Source organism: Grus americana, chromosome 1 (assembly GCF_028858705.1).
Source record: "Grus americana isolate bGruAme1 chromosome 1, bGruAme1.mat, whole genome shotgun sequence".
In the NCBI taxonomy this organism is placed as follows: Eukaryota; Metazoa; Chordata; class Aves; order Gruiformes; family Gruidae; genus Grus; species Grus americana.
In genome coordinates this window covers 160,652,666-160,673,099 of record NC_072852.1, presented here as the reverse complement: position 1 = coordinate 160,673,099, position 20,434 = coordinate 160,652,666, and the positions used below count along the sequence as shown (strand labels likewise).

At 41.4% G+C, this 20,434-nt stretch overlaps 1 protein-coding gene across 6 annotated transcripts in view; it reads right to left on the bottom strand.

Annotated features, from left to right (window-relative positions):
- Positions 1 to 17,550, bottom strand: part of DOCK9 (dedicator of cytokinesis 9) — a 140,658-nt gene extending 123,108 nt beyond the window's left edge. For 2 of the 6 annotated variants that reach the window (XM_054833976.1, XM_054834033.1), the window contains exon 1: positions 16,767 to 17,288. In XM_054833976.1, the coding sequence (XP_054689951.1) occupies positions 16,767 to 16,880 (114 nt within the window). In that variant the 5' untranslated portion in view covers positions 16,881 to 17,288. Of the gene's footprint in view, positions 1 to 5,084; positions 5,162 to 16,766 lie in introns of those variants that run through there. The other 4 variants (XM_054833918.1, XM_054834076.1, XM_054834014.1 and 1 more) reach the window with 4 other exon arrangements.
- Between the last annotated feature and the right edge of the window lie 2,884 nt (positions 17,551 to 20,434).

The following is a 20,434-nucleotide window of genomic DNA, read 5'->3' as shown; positions in this document are numbered from 1 at the left end:
TAGTGCAGAAGTCCACTTCATTCCCATCTGGAGTGCAGTATTAGACAGACCTGACAGAGTTCAGGTTCCAAACACAATATTAAGAGATCACTAAAACAAAGCACTGTTTAGAAGGTTTTTCTGTGCAATTTCAGACACTTCCTAATAGGAAATGTTTCTAGAAAAAAAAAAGCTCATACCTTAAGAGAGCATGAGAAAAATAAGTCAGTTTACAACAAATTACCATGCAGTTCCTTCAAATGCCTAGAAAACGACCTCACTTTTAAAGAACTAGGTAGGAAGTGGAGGAACAGGAAGACAAAAAAAATTTCATTTGGAAAGACAAACACATGACAGAATCGTAGACTACATCAGGTTGGAAGTGACTCCAGAGGTGTTCTAATTCCAAACCAATTAAGAGCAAATTTAATTCTGACTATATCTTGAATAAATTTAGCATCACATTTCTACACTATTTTAGAAAAGGCAACTGAAACTGACTTGGTTCAACACAATAGTAACAACATAAAAAGCATTCCAAATAGAGTTGGAAAGGCATATAAATATGGGAATATGAGGGGTGGGAAGAAAACACAGGGAGGAGGAGCTTGACTAGATGCTTAAATATTAATATTATGAGAAATCTGAATAGCGTGCAATGTAAAGCAGTCAGGAAAAGCTCTGCTTGTTGGCACAGACACTAGTTTGGTGCCAAGTGGAAGTTTCCAGCTTCACGAAGGAGATTCCTGCAATTGTAATGAGGAATCACACTGTACAAGCACTGAACATCCAGACAGAAATGTGACACAATGTAATATTATCCATTATGGTATTGCATCTCCAAGCAAAAGAGGAAGCTGGAAAAATTCCTGTAAAAGTCTGACAGAACTTTCTCTACCAACTGAAAAGAGATAAAAGACAGCCTAAGGTAAGTAGTCTTAATCCAATGGTAAAAAACCAAACCACAGAACACAAAAAAAAATCAACATATGAACAAGCCTAGACTGTACATCATATGAGCAGCAAGCTAGACATTGCAAACTGCCTTTTGCTGAGCCTGGGTTATGAAAAAGTCTTTTTCCATAAGGAAGGGGGGGGAGGGGGAAGGGAAGGAAGGCTGTAAAGAGGAGACATCACTAATGCCTGTCTTCTATCAGTTTGTGAGAAAGGGTCTGCACCAGAAAGCATGCAGACTTATGAAGAGCTATTTGAGTTAGGATATATTGCAAGCATTACATCCCTAAACCAAACCACCTGTTTATATGGGGAGCAACAAGCTCCTCCTTCCTATATACTACATTGAATCGGTAGTGACTGCATTGTGAGATTCCTGAAGACAAAAAGACTAATTAGTTGTGTCAGCTCCAAATTGTTCACAATGGTATCTTTTTGAGACGTCCTCTCTTGGACAAGTAATAAAGCAGAAGCTCTAGTTCCCCTCCAAAAATTTGTTTGGAACTGTTTTACAGTACAGTTACACAATTGCTTTAAGGGTCTAACCACCAATCCTCCTCTGATTACAGTAACTGCCTAATAATCACTTTTCAATTGGGAACTAGAGGACTTCAACATGTTAAGCAATCCTTTGACAACCAAATGAGTTCCAACAAGCATAATCGCACAGGTACAAAGTAAACGTGTGCTATAAGTCAGACAGCTCTAACTAACATTTAGAAGTTTCCATTTGACATTGGTTAACGTTTACAAAGGTAGAAGTCTTCTGGGAATTGTTACCTGGGTTGATTTAAAATCTTCAGAAGATCCTATAAAATCCTCATTAACAAAATGAGAACTTATTAGAGGCACCTAGACAGAAATTGAACAGTTGAGAGAATACAGATCAAACTGGAGAGACCTTCCAATTGAATATGTTACTACAAAACAAGACACACATTGTGTCCACAGACATGCTGTCACTAAAGCACAACATTTCATAAAGACACAGGCCCATATCTGCAAGAGAACGTATTTCAGGCAGGATTCAAGCATCTAGGTCCTAGCATAAGAGCTACAAAAATATCCTTAATCTCTTAAAACATTAGAAATAGGTACTTATATTTTTACCTATAAAGTTGTCCTTGATATTTAACATGCCCAAACTGATGCCGTCTTGACAGGAGTGAACATCTGCTTCCTTAGAGATCTTAACACATCCTGACTGAATTCAGCTTTTCACAAAACATGACAGTATTTGTAGGTGGAGCACTACCTTCTATCTGGCAGCTGCCTATATATTGGCTCAGAATGCTAGAGATGTGGGCCTAAAGCCTCCTCAGCCCAAAGAGATTAAAACCAACCATCACATCACTCTTTGGAGTGCCTTAACAACCATATGATAGTATATCAAAGCCAACATGCTCACTTCTGCCTGATAAAGCTATGCTGCAGGAAAGGAGTGAGGGTCCAAAAGCCCTGCAACAGGGAAAAGTGTATATACAGCAGTTCATACTTGATAGGAATCTTCCTAGAGACGAGGAAGAAGAAAATTCAGGTGCTGGTTCCCGTTGCAAGAACTGTTTCTGCAATGATTGCTTCATGCAAATTTCATAGAAGAGCTTTGTCAGGTAATTCTCTTCAAGAATTCATGTTTCTTCAGAAAGAACGAACTGTGCTAAAAGCTGCTTTGTGGCCACAACAGTGAGTTTTACTCTGTCTTAAGAGTTTTACTTTGAAGTACCTGATTTGTCAAAACTAGTGCCAAATTGCTTGGATATGGATTATTCTTAGTAACCCTCATATCCACTTTCCAGAATGGCACGAAGGAGGATATAAGGAACTACAGGCTGGTCAGATTCACTCCAGTCTCTGGGAAAATTATGACACAAACCCTCCTGGAAGCCATTTCCCAACATACAAAAAATAAGAGGGTAGTTCCAAGTAGACAACATGGATTTACCAAGGACAAATTATGCCTGACCAATCTGTTTGCCTTCTGTGATGGTTTGCTTTGTGGACAAGGAGATAGCAATGGACTAATAACGTTAGTAAAACAAGGCTTCTGTCAGAGTCTCCCATAGCATCCTTGTGGCCAAATTAGGCAGATGCAGTCTGAATAAGCGGATAAAGATGACATCCTGTTAGACAGCAAGTTGAACATGCTGAGCAGACCTCAGTACAAGAAGGATATTGATACACTGGAATGAGTCTAATGGAGGACCATCATGATGGTTTAGGGGCTGTAGCATATGATGTATGAGAAAAATCTAAGAAACCTTGGATAGTTCAGCCTTAAGTGAAGGCTAAAGGGAGATCTTATTGCTGTTTGCAACTACACAATGGGAGAGTAGAGAGAAGACAGAGCCAGACTCTCCTTGAGGGTACAGTCATAGGACAAGAGGCAACAGACACAGAATATTCCACCTGCATAAAAGGATTTTATTTTTTTTTTTTAACCATGAGGGTTGTTAACTACTGGGGTTAGAATAGTTCCATCTTTGTGGGATATTAAAACCAGTTTGGCATCATCTCTGAGCAACCTGCCCTAAAACAGATCTGTTTTGAGCAGGGAAATGCACTAGGCCACTTCCAGATATTTTCCTTTCTACCTGTATGTTTTGCATGCTTGGAGTCCCATGTAATTTTGACAGAGAATCTGCACACTCAGCAAGGCCCTAAGGAGAGATTTGCATCCAACAGAAACAAAAGCTACTGCAACATTAGGAATGCTAAGTATACCACCAGGCTGAAGACCAGAGGCAGTTAATCATTCATATGAGATGCCTCTAATGTCAAAGATCTTAGCAAAAGTAAAAAAAAAAATGCTTATGAAAATTGGAGCAAGATATCATTCTGTCCTGTCTAGTCAAGGAAACTGTCATAGCTGGCTAATACCACAAGTTTCTTTTAAATTGACCAATGGACAGGCTGGATCAATGGGCCGAGGCCAACTGTATGAGGTTCAACAAGGCTCAGTGCCAGGTCCTGCACTTGGGTCACAACAACGTCATGCAACACTAAAGGCTTGGGGCAGAGTGGCTGGAAAGCTGCCTGGCAGAAAAGGACCTGGGGGTGTTGGCTGACAGCCAGCTGAATATGAGGCAGCAGTGTGCCCAGGTGGCCAAGAAGGCCAACAGCATCCTGGCTTGCATCAGGAATAGTGTGGCCAGCAGGACTAGGGAAGTGATCATCCCACTGTACTCGGCTCTGGTGAGGCCGCACCTCGAGTCCTGTGTTCAGTTTTGGGCCCCTCCCTACAAGAAGGACATTGAGGTGCTGGAGCGTGTCCAGAGAAGGGCAATGAAGCTGGGGAAGAGTCTGGAGCACAAGTCTGATGAGGAGTGGCTGGGGGAACTGGGGTTGCTTAGTCTGGAGAAAGAAAAGGAGGCTGAGGGGAGACCTTATCGTTCTCTACAGCTACCTGAAAGGAGGTTGTAGCCAGGTGGGTGTTGGTCTCTTCTCCCAAGAAACAAGCGATAGGACAAGTGGAAACAGCCTCAAATCATTCCAGGGGAGGTTTAGGTTGGATATTAGGAAAAGTTTCTTCACTGAAAGGGTGGTCAGACATTGGAACAGGCTCCCCAGAGAGGTGGTGGAGTCACCGTCCCTGGAGGTGTTTAAAAAGCATGTAGACATGGCACTTTGGGACATGGTCTAGTAGACATGGTGGTGTCAGGTTGATGGTTGGACTTGATGATCCTAGAGGTCTTTTCCAACCTTAAAGATTCTACGAAACAAGGGAATATTTGCATCTATTACGCCTTTTATACATTTAGAAAAGTAGGAAGGAGACATAAATGATGCAACCCAAGAAATGCTATTCCAAATCTTGCATACACTGTATTATGTATATGCTGATGCGAGATGCACGCAAATTTAAAACCCTGCTAGTTGCAAAAAACTAAATGTCTTAGGTAATAGTTTTAGGTCACATAATTGAGAGTTGCAGAAAGGTCAATCTGCTCACAAGTAACAATACATTTTCATCCACAGATGAACACTGGGAGTTGCCAGTAAAGCAAGTGCCTTAAGTTCAAACTTAAATATACCTTGAGGACAGATATATGCAAAGAACTTTAGGAAGTTGCCCAAGTCAATCTAAACTGAACAAATAAACATTTATTGTTAAGCATGAGACACAAAACACTTAGCCGTTTTAACTGTTTTACCTTTCAAGCCATAACATAGGATTTCCAGTATTGAAATATGCTCACTGGACTCCATCTAGTGGTCATGTAACTTTCAGCTTTCCGAGGTTGAAGTGATTATTCTGGGCTCTTAAATAACTGATAAGATAACCACAACAGAAATTTATTATTATTAGAGAGCTACAAGTTTCTAATTACAAGATATTATTTTCAGAAACACTGATGAAACCATGCCAGAATAAATAATGGTCAACAGTACATTAGACTAGAAAAAAAAAGTTAAAACCCAGCTTTTAAGCAACCTTACTGTGTTCAGGGAAAAGCAGCAGAAACTCCAGGGCTCATACATCCTTTTAACTTTTAATCCCTCTATGGAGGCTATTCAGAATTTTTTTTTTTCTTCCCTTTGTTCATAGTTCAGTCAGGAACAAGTTCCAACTTCCCCTCCAGCAGGCCATTAGCTGCCAAAATATTATGCTGGAACTTGGTCTGTTGACTTTTACCAGCAAGACTGTATACAGCAGGATTATTTTTTTCCTATTAGAAACCCCATATTTCATGTGAGGGAAAACTACCTGGATCATGCTGTATGCTCTGGCTGGGAAGAAATTAATATACAACATTATTGCGCCATCTAAAGCTATATACAATACCAGGCAAATAACTCCAAGATGATAACAAGCATGGCAAGCAAGAATCCCAAGACAATTTCTGAAGGAAATTAGAATAGCATTCTTCAAATAATTATGATGTGTGTCCTCTCTTCATTAACCTAAATGTTTTTTTAAACTTACTAGCATTTGAGGTCCAACATGAATTTAAAATCCTTCTTGGACTAACAAACAGTAAGAGTGAAGCCTCCTTGAACATTCCTTACAGGCAAACATACTATTATGATTTCCAGCTAAACCACTAACTAAATCAGATGACATTACATTGCACAAGTATTAGGGCCAGTGCAAAAGGCAGCCCCATCCCTGTAAGTGTTCAAGGTCAGGTTGGATGGGGCTTTGGGCAACCTGGTCCAGTGGAGGGTGTCCCTGCCCATGGCAGGGGGGTTGGAACTAGATGGGCTCTGAGGTCCCTTCTAACCCAAACCATTCTATGATTCTATGAAATATGCCTGGGAGAAAGAGGTCTGAAATACCACTTATCATCACTGTACTGGAACAAGTGAGGAATGGGCTAAATCAGGTGAATTTCAATCTTATTTTCACAAAGCTTCAGTTCTGTATTATGCTACTCCTTGGCTATAATCACTTACAACCATGCCTACAAATAAGCCTAGAGAGTTATTAAGTGAAGCGCAAGCACTTCTCTGTCAGTATCAGTGCCTTCGTGAAAAACAGTACTTCTGAAACCAAAGGATATAAAGACCATTACACCATTAAGAGCAAACAGCATGAAATAGCATTGATAATGCAATCAAACTGGAAAATGGATGACTACTTCTCCATCACCTTAAAACCAAAGCCTCTTTTCTGTATGTTAATGCTAGCTAGCATTTCCATTTGACTTTTGATTTCTTCACAAACCTGTCAAAATGAGACCAGGAGCTATCTTACTAGCCTTTGCCTTTCCCACTGAAAACACCCAGCTCTTTCTGGAGACCTCCTATTTTTCTTATTCATGTATGTCTCAGTTCTCCTTTCAGCATATGAAGGGCAGCTGTGCCTTAGGTAACTATTAAGGTAGCAAGATCATATATCTTAATGCCAAAACACAAGCATCCAAAGGCAGTGGAGGCTCTGGACTTGCAAGCTGAAACCAAATTAAATGTCTATGAACTCAGGTACATTGAATTCCAGGCTCCTGAAATCAACTACATTTCACTCACAATAAGAGAAAAGTTGCAATGTACTGCATCTTGCACTGACATAACCCGATATTTAAATGCCTTCTCTACTTAAAATTCTGCAAGCACTATCCATTCTGAGCATAATGCGTAGTTGCTCTTTGTTGGGGGATTAATTTTATAGTAGTAAAAATATAAACCCGTCTTATCTCTGAATTCACCAAGTGACTCCTTACCATGCACAGAGTACCTGGAAGTACTAAAAGCAGTTTAGTCTGTGCCTCAAATTTCCAATCCTAGATCAGTATCCATCAACATGCCATCTCTTTTTAAGTCAATAGCTATACCCGAGTATCAAAAAGCATCCAGAAGTACACAAAGCAGCAGCTAAGGGTTATTTATTTACACTGATGGACCTACATTACAGGCTTCCCTGTATTCTAGCAGCTCTGGATCAGCATTACCCCTTTTCAGCTTTGACTAAACTTAAATCTTTACCTTTCTTTTTATCATTTTGGGGCAAGGGAGGCGTTTTTCTTGTTTAACTTGGGTTTAGGGAAGAGTTATGTTTTAAAGAGTATTTTGGTTGCTTAGCTAATTTTATGTGAAGTCACTTGATATTTCCACTGCATGAACAACTATGTTTCTTAGTAGAAGAAACTTCGAAAGGGACTATTTTATTTCAACTTGTAGGGACTGTGACGTTGTTCATGCACAAAGTCATTTATCCCTGAAAATTTCAAACAAGTTTTGAAGAGCGAGTTATTTTGAAAAGTGAATGGTTTTGTTGATTTTTTTGTTTATATTCCCATATTTTTACATTTCTAGTGTTCTTTCCTAGAATCATCACTAGAAGAAACTTTTCAAGAGTATTACAAAAGCAGTTAGGAGGGGAAAAAAAACAAACCAGCCTAAGCCATGTTTCCTTGATTTGCTCAGAATTATAAAGTTGACATTTCTTCCAGAACTACCGGCATTGAAAATATTGTACATAACATGGTCTACTTTACATTTAACCTTTCCACAGAAGTCCTGTGAATCAGATTTTTCAGACAATGTTCAGCCTCAACTGACTTATTTCTTCCTCCTCATTGTCTCAAGATAGAAAAATGATCCAGAACTTTTATGTTCTTTTTTGACACAACAATTCCAGGGGCTGAATAACAAATTTCCTTCTTAAACTGCCTGACATCCTTTCCTTCAGCTGGTGAGCAGAAAGAAATTCTAGCTGGTCCTCTAATGGGAACAGTCCTTTTTATTCAGAGAGGGCCCCAACCCAAAGCTTGGCCTGGGCCCAGAGGCTTAAAACTAGAATTCCAGATAAGGCCTTGATTTATACCGACACCAACAAGTACTCTAGTCTGAATCAGCCTGCCATCTGCTTGCTTCCTCAGCACACAGAGCTAAGATTACCTTGTTCTTAAAAAGCAAACTAACACCTTACAGAACAAGTACACAGAAGAGTCAAGTTCTGGGCTCCCCAGTACAAGAGCCATGGATGTACCAGAGAGAGTCCAGCGAAGGGCCACAAAGATGATGAAGGAACCGGAGCACGTCTCCTGTGAGGACAGGCTGAGAGAGCTGGGACTGTTCAGCCTGGAGAAGAGAAGGCTCCAGGGGATCTCATCAATGTACATAAATACCTGAAGGGAGGGTGCAAAGAGGACAGAGCCAGGCTCTGCTCAGTGGTGCCCAGTGACAGGACCAGAGGCAATGGGCACAACCTGACACACAGGAGGTTCCCTCTGAACATCAGGAAACACTTTTTCACTGTGAGGGTGACTGAGCACTGGCACAGGTTGCCCAGGGAGGTTGTGGAGTCTCTGTACTTGGAGATACTCAAAAGCCATTTGGACACAGCCCTGGGCAACTGGCTCTAGGCAGCCCAGCTTGAGCAGAGGGTTGGACCAAATCATCTCCAGAAGTCCCTTCCAGCCTCAGCCAGACTGTGATTGTGTGAGAGAACCACAGCACCCCTTCACACCACATCACTTGGAGAGATCTTTCCTGCTCCTTTTCCTTTTTTAATTCTGGATATTCACCTGTAGTCCCAAGGCAACACCACTACCTTACTACTACTACTACTCACAGAACGGGGTGGTTAGTTTCACCATTCTGAGGTGCTGGATCCAGACAGAGTTTTCGACAAAGGCTCTTGATTTCTTCTTTTTCATTTTTCCCCTCACTTGAACTGTCTGAGTCTCCAAACCAGGCAGGAATCTCTGGACACAGCAGGAGAATGCAGAAGACAGTATCTGGATTCCCCATTCCTCCTCTCAGATCTGATTCATTGGGCACAGATGAGGAGATGACAAACTGTTCTAACAGACACAGTAATTCATCCTTACAGCAATGAAGAATCCCATCCCCCACCCCTGCAGTCAGATTAAGATTTTTATTTTCTTAATGTTTCTGCAGCAAAGATGCTATTTCTCTCAGCCGGTCACAATGGGAGTAAAAGACAACCTCAGCTACAGATGTTGGATTTCTCTGACCAAACCTTTGTGCTTCAGAACAGTTTTCTTCATAAAACCCTGTTCAGAGCTTCTGCTCAACTTTCTGAAGACCTTTAGATATCTAGCAAACTTTTTGCCAAAGCAGAGTCCATTGTACCAATGAAATTCTGGCCCTTGCTTAGTACAAGAAATCTTGTCCATAACATTAACCAGGTTGGTTTTTAAGGCCTCTAAGACTGTTAATTTATTGGGGTTTTTTTTAAATATTACAGGAAGTCTTTATTTTGAGATAATATATGCTCACCTTCATTCTCATGAAAAGAACTTTACAGGACCCTTACAGAAAAATAAAAGAAATTAAAAAAAATCCCATAGCTTTCTCATGATGCAATACTTACCACTATTTCACAGATTATTACATTTAAGATATTAAGTACCTCAGTGTCTCTGGACTAAGAATGTAAGCCTCCCTTCGCAAACCTATCTATCCTCTAAATTAAGGTCTAAAATATGTTACATGGTCAGAATTATTGGAGTATCTTCTCATCTTTAGATATGTTATTTCAAAAATATTTAAATGAGAAAGTCCATGTATTACACAATGCCTATTTGTGCAAGTTTATGCCTTCTCTGCCTTGCATAATTAACGCTTTTCATGGACACAGACAACCTAAGTAGGGCAAGGGAGAATTAATTTGTCTTTACCCTCTTCCAAATGAAGGAGTTTTGCCTTCAGTATCTAAGTGAAGTACTTGAGATCATTCAACCTCAAAATCAAAAATAAACACTAGCTAAGGAAGGCAATTTTATGTACATTTTTAATATATGGTATATTTTAAGATCATTGCACTAGGTAAGTTCTTCCAACTGCCATCAGAAATTTCAGGTCTAAAGCTAAAGAGCTTCCTGGACACCAGCGCTGAAGATGTTACATCTTTATCTCCGTGAAGAGCCACTGGCACCAAATCATCTCTAAAAGTTACAGAAATTCTTAAATAAAAGCAGTATAGGCAACACATTTCTCAGGAGGACACAATCAAGCTTCTTGCTATCTAGAAAACTGAACTCCTTATTTGCTTCAATAACTTAGCAGTAATTTTTCCTTAATATTTTTAAAGTAAACACCCATGAATTTGGCAGAATCTTAAAACTACCTCCAAAACACAAATATCCGATTAAACTGCCACATTCAAATTCTTGGACTTGCTTATACATGCATATATCCGATGGTTACCTAATCTCAGGCACACACTACTCACAAGCGACCACTCAGTCCAATAACCATATATGCTTAAAAGTAACTTGAACATCTACACCTATACAACAGAAAAAAGAGGTGACATTAAAGATCTGTTTTTCAAAATGAGTAGTTACAGACCCTTTTGAAACATTTGCAAAGAAGCACAAATGACCACCCAAATGACTTCAAGTTTATTGCACAAGGTCTTCAATATGGGGAAAAAAATAATCATGGAGTTGTGAAATTCCCAAATTTAAATTCAGGTGTAATGAGTTCTACTTCCATTGAGAGACAAATATGTGGTCCTGATCGAGTATTAAAGGACATAAGTAGGAAGAACACAGGAAAGAGAACGTATTCTGTGGTATTCTGTACTGCATTGGAGCTGCTGCCACCATAGACTGAAAACCCAATCCAGCATCATCCTACATCTGATTTTTGCTGTATTAGAAACAACTATTTTTGAAACACTCTTCTATTTTAAACATAATTATCCTTATGTAGAAGAACAGAAGAAGTTCCAGAAAATAATAAAGAAATAAGGTGCAGATAACAAGAATGATCTAATGTTGTTGAATGGTTAAATGTATTTTTGTTCACACAGAAATTCAGCTGTCCCATATTTTTCACCTCACATTCCCTTTATGAACAAGAAGCTTACTGATATTTAAAATTCAAATAAGTTTAATGGTATTTATTAACAGAAACCTTAGTACTATCATCCAGCCTCTGAATCTTCACAACCACAGAAATGTCTATCATACCCAGTAAGTCTCCTTAGTGGTATCAGACTTGCCAGAAATAACACATAGTTTTCTTACTAGTATTTTGTATCCAATCAAAAGGGGTGTTATATGCACTTTGCTAAAATAAAATTAGCACCTTTAACAAAAAGATCTTATTCTCTGCCAATTTTTATTTCCTTCAGGAAAGGTAAGTGGTACATACCATAAACTAAAATAACTTCTTCAGGGTTGAGTATCAGGTTTTTTCCACCCAAGTAGAGAGAAAGTTCAACAGTTCAGAGAGTGACTAAATAAGCATTACCATTCGCATCGAGTTCCTCCAAGATGAGATGTGTTAGAATGACGTTCATTGTCAGCAACAATTTTTCCTTTAACATCTTGAGCGTCAGTTCTCATCTCCCTGCTTTCGCTCACCCATTCATAACACTTTGCTCCTTCCAAGTTCTTTACATATACAATTTCACATTCCATTTACAGAAAGCTCAAGCTTTATCCATGTTTCCAGCTCTTCTGTATCCATCAGCTCAAAAAGATTCCAGTCCTCCCTCGTCCCTTCAGCATTACATACCACTTTTGAATTCCTACTTTCCTAAAGGAGGCCAACAAACACTGCAGCTGAAATCACGAAGTTAATGAGGTTTCAAATACTCCATTCATCATCTAAAGAGAAGCTGCTTTGCAGAAAAGCACAGAAGCTCTCTGCGCACAGCCTGTATGAAAGGATACACAAATCTGAAAATACCAAACCAAAATGAATACTATGTAATCCTTCCAGTAACTGTATTCTTGGAAAAACACTATGTTAAAAACATTGTCATAATATAACATAGAGTGCACCTGTCCATCTGTTTTAATGGAGTTGAGACTCACAGAAAGCAGAGATCAGGATTGGAAAGAGAAAGTTGACATCGTGTTAAAATGAAGAATAAGTCTTCTTTAAAAAGAAAGAACATCAGTTAGTTTTGAGATCAAAGACTCGTTAGGAGATCCATTTTTTATGCTATAGTGATTTTCCTCCACATCCAAAAAACTGAGTTTTAGAACTCAAGAGCTCTACCAGGTACCTGAAGTTAACATATAAAGCCCAAGACTGTATTAAGATATGATGATTTCAGTCTTCAAATACTCAAAGCTATTTTATAGATCCAAATAAAAAAAAAGGAGAACTGCACAGAACAATCTAGGAATCACTCAAATTTCATCCTGTTTTCCCATATCTCAAGTTTCTGCTGTACGATGTTAAGTTCCACAGGGGAAACAACTTTTGCTGTGTTATTTGGTATATTTAAACATTTCAATTATCTACATATTTGAAAAGGGCATTTTATTGACAGCTAGGCAAAAGCAGACCAGATCTGGTATGCCAAACATTCTCTTAATTGCTTATTATCTTTAAGTGTCAGCTTAATTTAATATAGGATAGAACGCCCTGTTTTGTCACAGAGAAAATTTATCATTAACATATAATTGAAGAAAACACCACATACCCCTCCTGAAGTCCTACTGATCTGTATGCAACATGCTTTGGGCAGCTCATCACCACTTAGAGACCATTTCCAATTATGCATAATACTAAAATTGCATTGAAAAGTGCTTTTGGTAAGACTGCTGGTTTAAGAGACAGACTTATCATCCCCATATTCTTCCTCCCCAGACATAAACGTATTTGGGTGGCCAGAGGCATCACATTAAGTCAGGTGACTAGTCTGAAATCACTACAACATCAACAATGCACAAGACAATATTCAGCAAGGATGCTACTGTTATGTAGAAAATAGCAAAAACTGAACCCAAATAATCAAGATATATATTACATGCCTTATACCACAGTGAAAAGCTGATTGCCAAATAACAAGTTTTCAGTTCACCCAACCAAACTGTACTTGTTGGTACAGCAAACTAAATCTAACAGAAAGAATGTATGAGATGTCAAATGCTGACAAGATTGCTTGCTTCATTCTGTGATGAAAACTAGCTTGGCTAACCACATCTGCTTAATGGTTTTTTTACTACTCAGCCAAGCTATTTAGTGTGTCAGTTGGCTGAAAATCTCTGACTTTTAGTTCCAGTGAAGAGCAATCTGAAAATGTAAGATATAACATGCTATTCTACTGACACACTGTTTTCAGTCTTCTTTCATCAGTATGATCCTAAGAACAGAAAAGGCAAGCATGTTTTAGAAATGTGATCTAATATACCTCATTGAAAGATGGGAAATGCCGCCTTTTTTTTTTTTATAAGACTAGTAGTAATGCATTGCTGATGGTAAAAATTGATGGAACTGTTAAACAGTAGCCACAATAACAAATTAGAGAATCTATACAACCTCAGAGGTATTAGCAATTCACTTTTATCTGCTACTGCAAGTAACGACTGAATGATTTGCATCACTGCTGAGTACATTGTGCTGCGGAGATGTACACTCAGAAGCGATACTTGGTTGTACACATCTGGACAGATCATCCACCAAGAACTGCTAGTTTGAATTCATTCTTTCCTACCTCCAGATTCTACACTGCAAGCCTAGCCAATGTAAAACAGCTTCAGTATTTTTTCAGTATTGGAAAACTTCAGCATTTGTTCATGAGCAAGTGATGACAGTAAGAGCACATTAGCTACCAATGCTGAACAATGTTTTAAGCAAGACATTTTGTTGACAACCCAGTTCAGAAAATCTTGGGGAGGTGTTCCATTAAAGAACTTGGAGAGGCAGCTTAGGAAAGAAAGTGGGTCTTCTTTTCTTTAAACATACACACATCTGAACAGAGTATTCCACAACTACTGTAATACCAGTAAGAATCCTATGTTCCCCAGGTCAGTCTAAGAGATTTTTTGTAGAATCACAGAATGGTTTGGGTTGGAAGGGACCTCAAAGATCACCTAGTTCCAGCCCCCCTGCCATGGGCAGGGACACCCTCCACTAGACCACGTTGCCCAAAGCCCCATCCAACCTGGTCTTGAACACTTCCAGGGATGGGGCTTCCATAACCCCTCTGGGCAACCTGTTCCAGTGCTTCACCACCCTCACAGTAAAGAATTTCTTCCCAACATCTAATCTAAATCGACCCTCCTTCAGCTTAAACCCATTACCCCTTGTCCTGTCACTCCATGCCCTCGTAAACAGTCCCTCTCCAGCTTTCCTGTAGGCCTCCTTTAGGTACTGGAAGGCCACAATTATGTCTCAGATAATAGCTTTCAGATAATAAAGCCCAGAAACTCCAACAGCTAAGAAACAGGTCAACCTGTCAAACCATTTTTAAAAAGTCTTTTACAGCAAAGAAAACTACCATCCCAACTAAACTTCTCCTTCTTCGAAAGCATAAAAACTGCAATTTCATTCCAGACATCACAATGCTCAACAAAAAGAGTTACAGTACATTCAAAGGAGAAAGGAAAGAAGGTAAAGGTAAACCTGCAATCACTAGCCTTTTATTTCATGATTTAAGCAGAGTGTGAGCTTAAAATGATAAAATGAACAGCATTTATGATGGCAGGAAAGACATATCAGCAGAGGCAAAATATTGCTGAAACAGGAAGGTGAACTTCAGCACAAGACTAAGGGAGAGCGATGGGGATTTTGCTCCATCCATCAAGCTAACAGAAAAGGATCACAAACCTGACATAAATATTAAGTCACCATTTTTGCTTTCTAAAATAGTGATGGAAGACCTTATCTGGAATGAGATTGAGCCTGTACACCACTTCACACCATCACTTCTTTCACCTCCTTAAAGTTCCGGAGAATATGCTGTTGTGGCAAAAATACCTGGAATATTAGGGAATACCATCCTATTATGTATTCTGTCAACCTGAATTAAAGAATCAGATAAATATTTTCCAACTCATCTCAATAACACTAATCATAAGTGAACTAAGAAAAAAAACTTCTAAAGGGGCAGGGAAGAGGACAGGGTTGCCGATTACTGCAAAAGAAACATTTGTGTCATGAATATATCTAAATCCCTTTCACACTCTCTCAGTATGAAAACTATTTTTAAATATATATACACATATATATATGTGTGTGTGTGTGTATATATATATCTATCTCCTTCTTCTACTCTTTCCAGGAAAGGCTTGATCCCTGGAGAAGTGTTAACATATATTGGATGTCCGTTACATGTATATGTGCTAGAGTCTTATGGAAAACTGTCAGCATTCAGGTGGACCCTGAATGATGCACATTAGGTCTTCTATCATATATTCTGTGACCCACAATTAAATAAAGAATAATTTAATTTTAGAGTCATTGTTTTATTAAAGAAAGGTATTTGTATTTGAAGTACAGCTACAGCATTTGTTATTCTCACAACAGATAGCTATGACAAGACAAACAGTGTTCTGACAAGCAGTTTAAAAGAGTTAGACAAGACCATGCTTAGCATTAGCAAGAGTGAAAAACAACTGACAGATCAGCTTCCAGTATTAGGACCCCCAGCACCAAAACCTCTCTACTTACACAGGGCTAGGTGCTTACTGAAAAATTCCCCTTGGAGATAACAAAACCACATGGAAAACAAATGCATACCATAAATAAGAGTCCCAAGAGAGGAGCTCTGGCTGTTTAAAATGTCATCACCTGGGTACAGACAGGCCAAAAAAAGCTACCTCTGTCTCTCCCTCTCTCGGTTCCAGCTGCCTCAGTTCACCATCTAACACCTTCACACAAATTTACTTTCAGCAGTTCAAATTAAATTAATGCACCCAATTGTGAACTGGCAAGAACAACTACCATGTGCTAGCACAGTACAGACAGTAGGGACAAATAACATATTAAAACATTCCTGCTACACTTGCCAGCACTCATCTTCCATTCTGTATGATACGCACAACAAAAAATGTGGTTTAGTTGTCAAGCGCGCAGACAGTAGCGAGATGAAAATATCACTTTTGCACCATTATTTTCACACACGCGAAAGCCCTTCGGTCAAATAAGGCCAAGTGCTAGCTGCACCGCTCTACAGGTGGAGGAGGACGGAGGCAGGCAGGCCCCTGAGGCAGGTTACAGCGAGGAGGCTGCCGCTGCTCCCCGGAGAGCTCCGCTTGCCCTGCCTGTCCCACAGCGCCTCACGCCCAGGAGAAGTTTGCAGCGGGGAGGGCGGGAGCGCCCGGCCGTGCCCGCCGGGCGCCGCATCCCATGGCGCTCTCCGCGCTGCTGCCGCTGGGAGCGTCCCCGCCCCGCCCGCTCCCGCACCTCACCCCGCCCGCAGCAGCCGCCGGGGGAGACGAAGAGCCGCAAGCCCGGCACGGGACCGCGCCGACCTCCCCCCCCCCCCCCCCCCCCCCCGCCTCAGCCGCCGTGACAGCCCGGGCGGGCCCGGGAGGGATCAAAGGGCCCGTCCGCTGCTCCTCCAGGGCCACCGCCTGCCCGCCTCCCCCCCTACGCAGCCGTGCGAGGCCCCGGCGGAGACTCCCCCCGCTCCCGCAGCCTCGCCCGGGCCCCTGGCGGGCCGCCCCCGCACTCACCAGCAGGACGGAGCCGCGCACCACCTCGGAGACGCTCTGCCGCAGCTCGGCCGCCGTGCCAGGCTTGCTCAGCGCCCGCGTGAACTTCCGAGTCTCCGGAGCCACCAGTGCCATGGCTGCCTCCGCGCTCCTCCGGCCCGGGCCGCCCGCTGCCCTCACGGCCCGACCGCCGGGCGGCCCCTCACGCGGTGGCGGCGGCTGGGGGCGGGAGGCGGCCGTCGGGAGGCAGGCAGGGCGCGAGCCCCGCCGGCGGGTGCCGCAGCCGGCGCCGCTCCTGGCAGGTAGCCCCTCCCACCTCCAAACACACCCGCGCGCCGCCGGACGAAGGAGAACGAGACGCCGCCGCGGAGGCCGATTGGCGCGGCTACGAGCGGGGCAAAGGGGCGGGGCCGCGCGCGCGGCACGCCGAGGCCCCGCCCCCACCTGTTCCCGCGGCGCCTTTCTGATTGGGCACCCGGTTACCTGCTCGGCTGCAACTCCCCACCCTCATTGGCTTAGAGCGGACCCGAGGCCAAGGTGAGGGGCGGGGTCGGCAAGAGCCGGAAGTTCCCTCCCTTGCCGGGCAGGCCCCGCCCTCAATGGGGCGGGCTGCGGTGAGCGGCGCCGTCGGTGGAGACGGCGTCCCGATTGCGGCGGCGGCGGGTCCCTGGGTGGGGAACCGTGCTTGTCCCGGGTCGCCCGGAGTGTTGCGGTGAGCGCGGCTCTGTCCGGCCCCGAGCAACGCAGTCTGCGGTAAAGCGCGGCCGGAGCGGCGGGTGTAGCTGCCGCCTCCCGAGGGCCGCGGATAAACCGGCGCGGGCTGCAGCGCGGTGTCCGCGCGGGGCGGCTGTGCCCTGCCCGGGCTCTGCGCCAGCGCCTTCCGCCCCTGTTTATACCGCCGCTGTCTGCGTACACACACACGTACCGACGTGGGTCTGTGTAAGCACGTGATGTAGCGAGAAAGTCAAAAAGTAGGGAAATCGGTGCGGGAGCTACAGCAGTCACGGCTGGGAACGCGCGTGATCGTCATCATCGTCGCTGCTCGTGCGCCCCAACGAAGCGTCGTCTTTGAGGCTTGCCCTTCGTACGGTTTTCTTCTCGGAAGTAGTTTCTGCTTGTAGGTAAAGTTGCACACATGCGCTCAGTTCTGTCAGTGTGCGCGGCTCTAGCTTCTTTAATGACTGTGAGTTCCCTCTGAGGGGCTGACTAGTGATACGGGTAAACTACGAGTGTGTGTAGGCGCTGGACACCTCATGATTACACTTAAATGCTTGGAGCACTTGAGAGCATTAGGGCTTGCACACCCTTATCTTCTCAGGCATCTTTTTATATAAACTAAAACCCATTTTTCTACACAGAAGCTATATACAGCTTATCACTGATGGAGGGAGCAAATGAGTGCTGTGGGTGAGGAGCGGGGTAGGCTTTCAAGTGGAAAAAAAGATCACAAAGTTATTTTATCAGGCTACGTGCTCAAGAAATCCCTGCCAGAGAACGGGCCTACTTTTCTGGATGCCTCACAGATACATCTGTAACTAATCAGATTCCAAATAACTGAGGCAATTCTTTCAGAAAGACGGAGGATAAAAAGCCCAAATAGACAAATGCATAGCTTACACCGTGGGAGTTTTTATTAATGAAGTATCTTTCTGCAGATACTTTGCAGACTTCTATCAAAGGCTCATCTATTCAAATGTATGAGCTATAGTTTTTTAGTCAGGTGTCTGTCACAACGTAAATGTTCATATTACTTTATACCTTCTTTAACAAAGACAGAATGCGCAGAGAGGGAAACTTGTCAGGCTCATTACAGATAACTAGAGTTCCTGATTTCACAAATTCAAGACCTGGTGTGTTTATGAGTCAGTGTTTAGGCTGATAAATCAGAAAATTGGATACTGATGAGATGTTATCTGAATACAGAACTGGATGAGCAGCTATGTAAACATTTAGCTAGAGTAACTAGAATGAGCTATCATAGGATCATCTTTTTTATTTTTTTTATCTCAATATGTAGGATAGGTCTAGATCTCAAACCTCCACAAGTAAACATGCCCTAGATTTTATATAAATAATAGATGATCATTTTCTAAAACAAAATCATATGTTATTTTCAGAGCATTCAGATACTTTGAATTCTGACAATTCCGACCAAAAATACAGTCTAATCTACTGATTTTATGGTTTCTTGAATGTAAAATGGCACAATTTAACTATGTTTGCTGTATATAAATATTTCCCATATATATTATGCAGCTTTACTGGAAAAGGGGCAATGTTCCAAGTCTGAAGAAGACTCTGAATGATACCTGTATAGGTAGAGATACGTAGCAAAAATATACCAAATAGGTAAACGGTGGTTTATTTAGGAAGACTGTACAGGATACCCAAAAGATGACGTTGCCACAATCAGCAAAGTTTCTTCTCAGCTGAACGCGTTTGTTTAAAGAAAGAAAATTAAAGCAACAATTTATATGTGTATAAAACGAAAGGAAAAATATAGAAGCTGATAAGCAGAAATGGTAAGTGAGCAGTTGTGAAACAATGGGAATGAGTAATGGTAGCTAAATATATGAATGAAAAGTCTTGGCTTGTTGCCTAAAGGACAAGGGGAATACCTTTTTTAAAAATACCAGGATGAAGAAAGAAAAAATCTTGACAGTGGCATGGTTTCCCTGCTGCTTCGAAATATACAATATTCAGTAACAATGCTGATATACAAAAGCATTTTTTTCTTTAACGGAAACCTGGATAATGCAGTAATACTTTATGGATATAATTGCAAATGTTTTATTCAGTCATTACTTAGTAAGGATGCTAAATAGCAACAGGTAAAGGTAAAAAACATTTAAACTTTTAGGTCGAACTAAGTCATGTCCTGGAATTTTACAGGATTCTGAATCATTCATGGTAATAATCAACCTGTTTATGTTTGTTCGAGAAACGAAAAAGAAACTGATTTGGTGCCCATTAGAAATGGAAAGCAAAAGGTTATTTGAGCTAAAATAACATGACGAGAACCTTTGGCAAAATCACGAAAGTCAAACATAAGGATCACATGTAGGAATTAAAGAATGATTGACTTTCTAATATCAACAGGATTTGCTGGAATTTAGGCCTGTTGTTTGTGGGATTAGTATTTCACCTGGCAAAGGTAACTGTATAACTTTGAGCTTCTATGAAGACATTATGCCATATTCTATTTAGTGCCAAAATTCTATTTAAAAATATTTTTATACAAAACTTTCAACATGTATTTATCTGAACAAAACCAATTACCCAGCAGATCTGAAAAGTAATTATATGTTGAAAATTATCATTGAATGGAGACCTATTCAGCAAAGTACAACAAGGATTTGGTTTTATCCCAATCCTGTTCGTAATCTTTATTACCTTATGTAAAGAAAACATAAAATAATCACTAATAACATAGATGCAGCCATAGATATTTATAGGGAGACGTTACTTCTGAAGCAGAGCCTGCTTTTTTTTTCAGGGCAGGTAGAATGGGACTTAGTGAACTGTTTATTGGAATACAGATGAGTGGAAAGACATCTAAGTACAAATAATATCTTTAAATCAAATTATAGAGGTGTTATAGTGTGGTTATGAACAACTCAAAAAGATTTATACTTACGGTACAAATCTTGGATGTAAAAGCAGAGGAATATTTAGAAGTAGTAGTAATG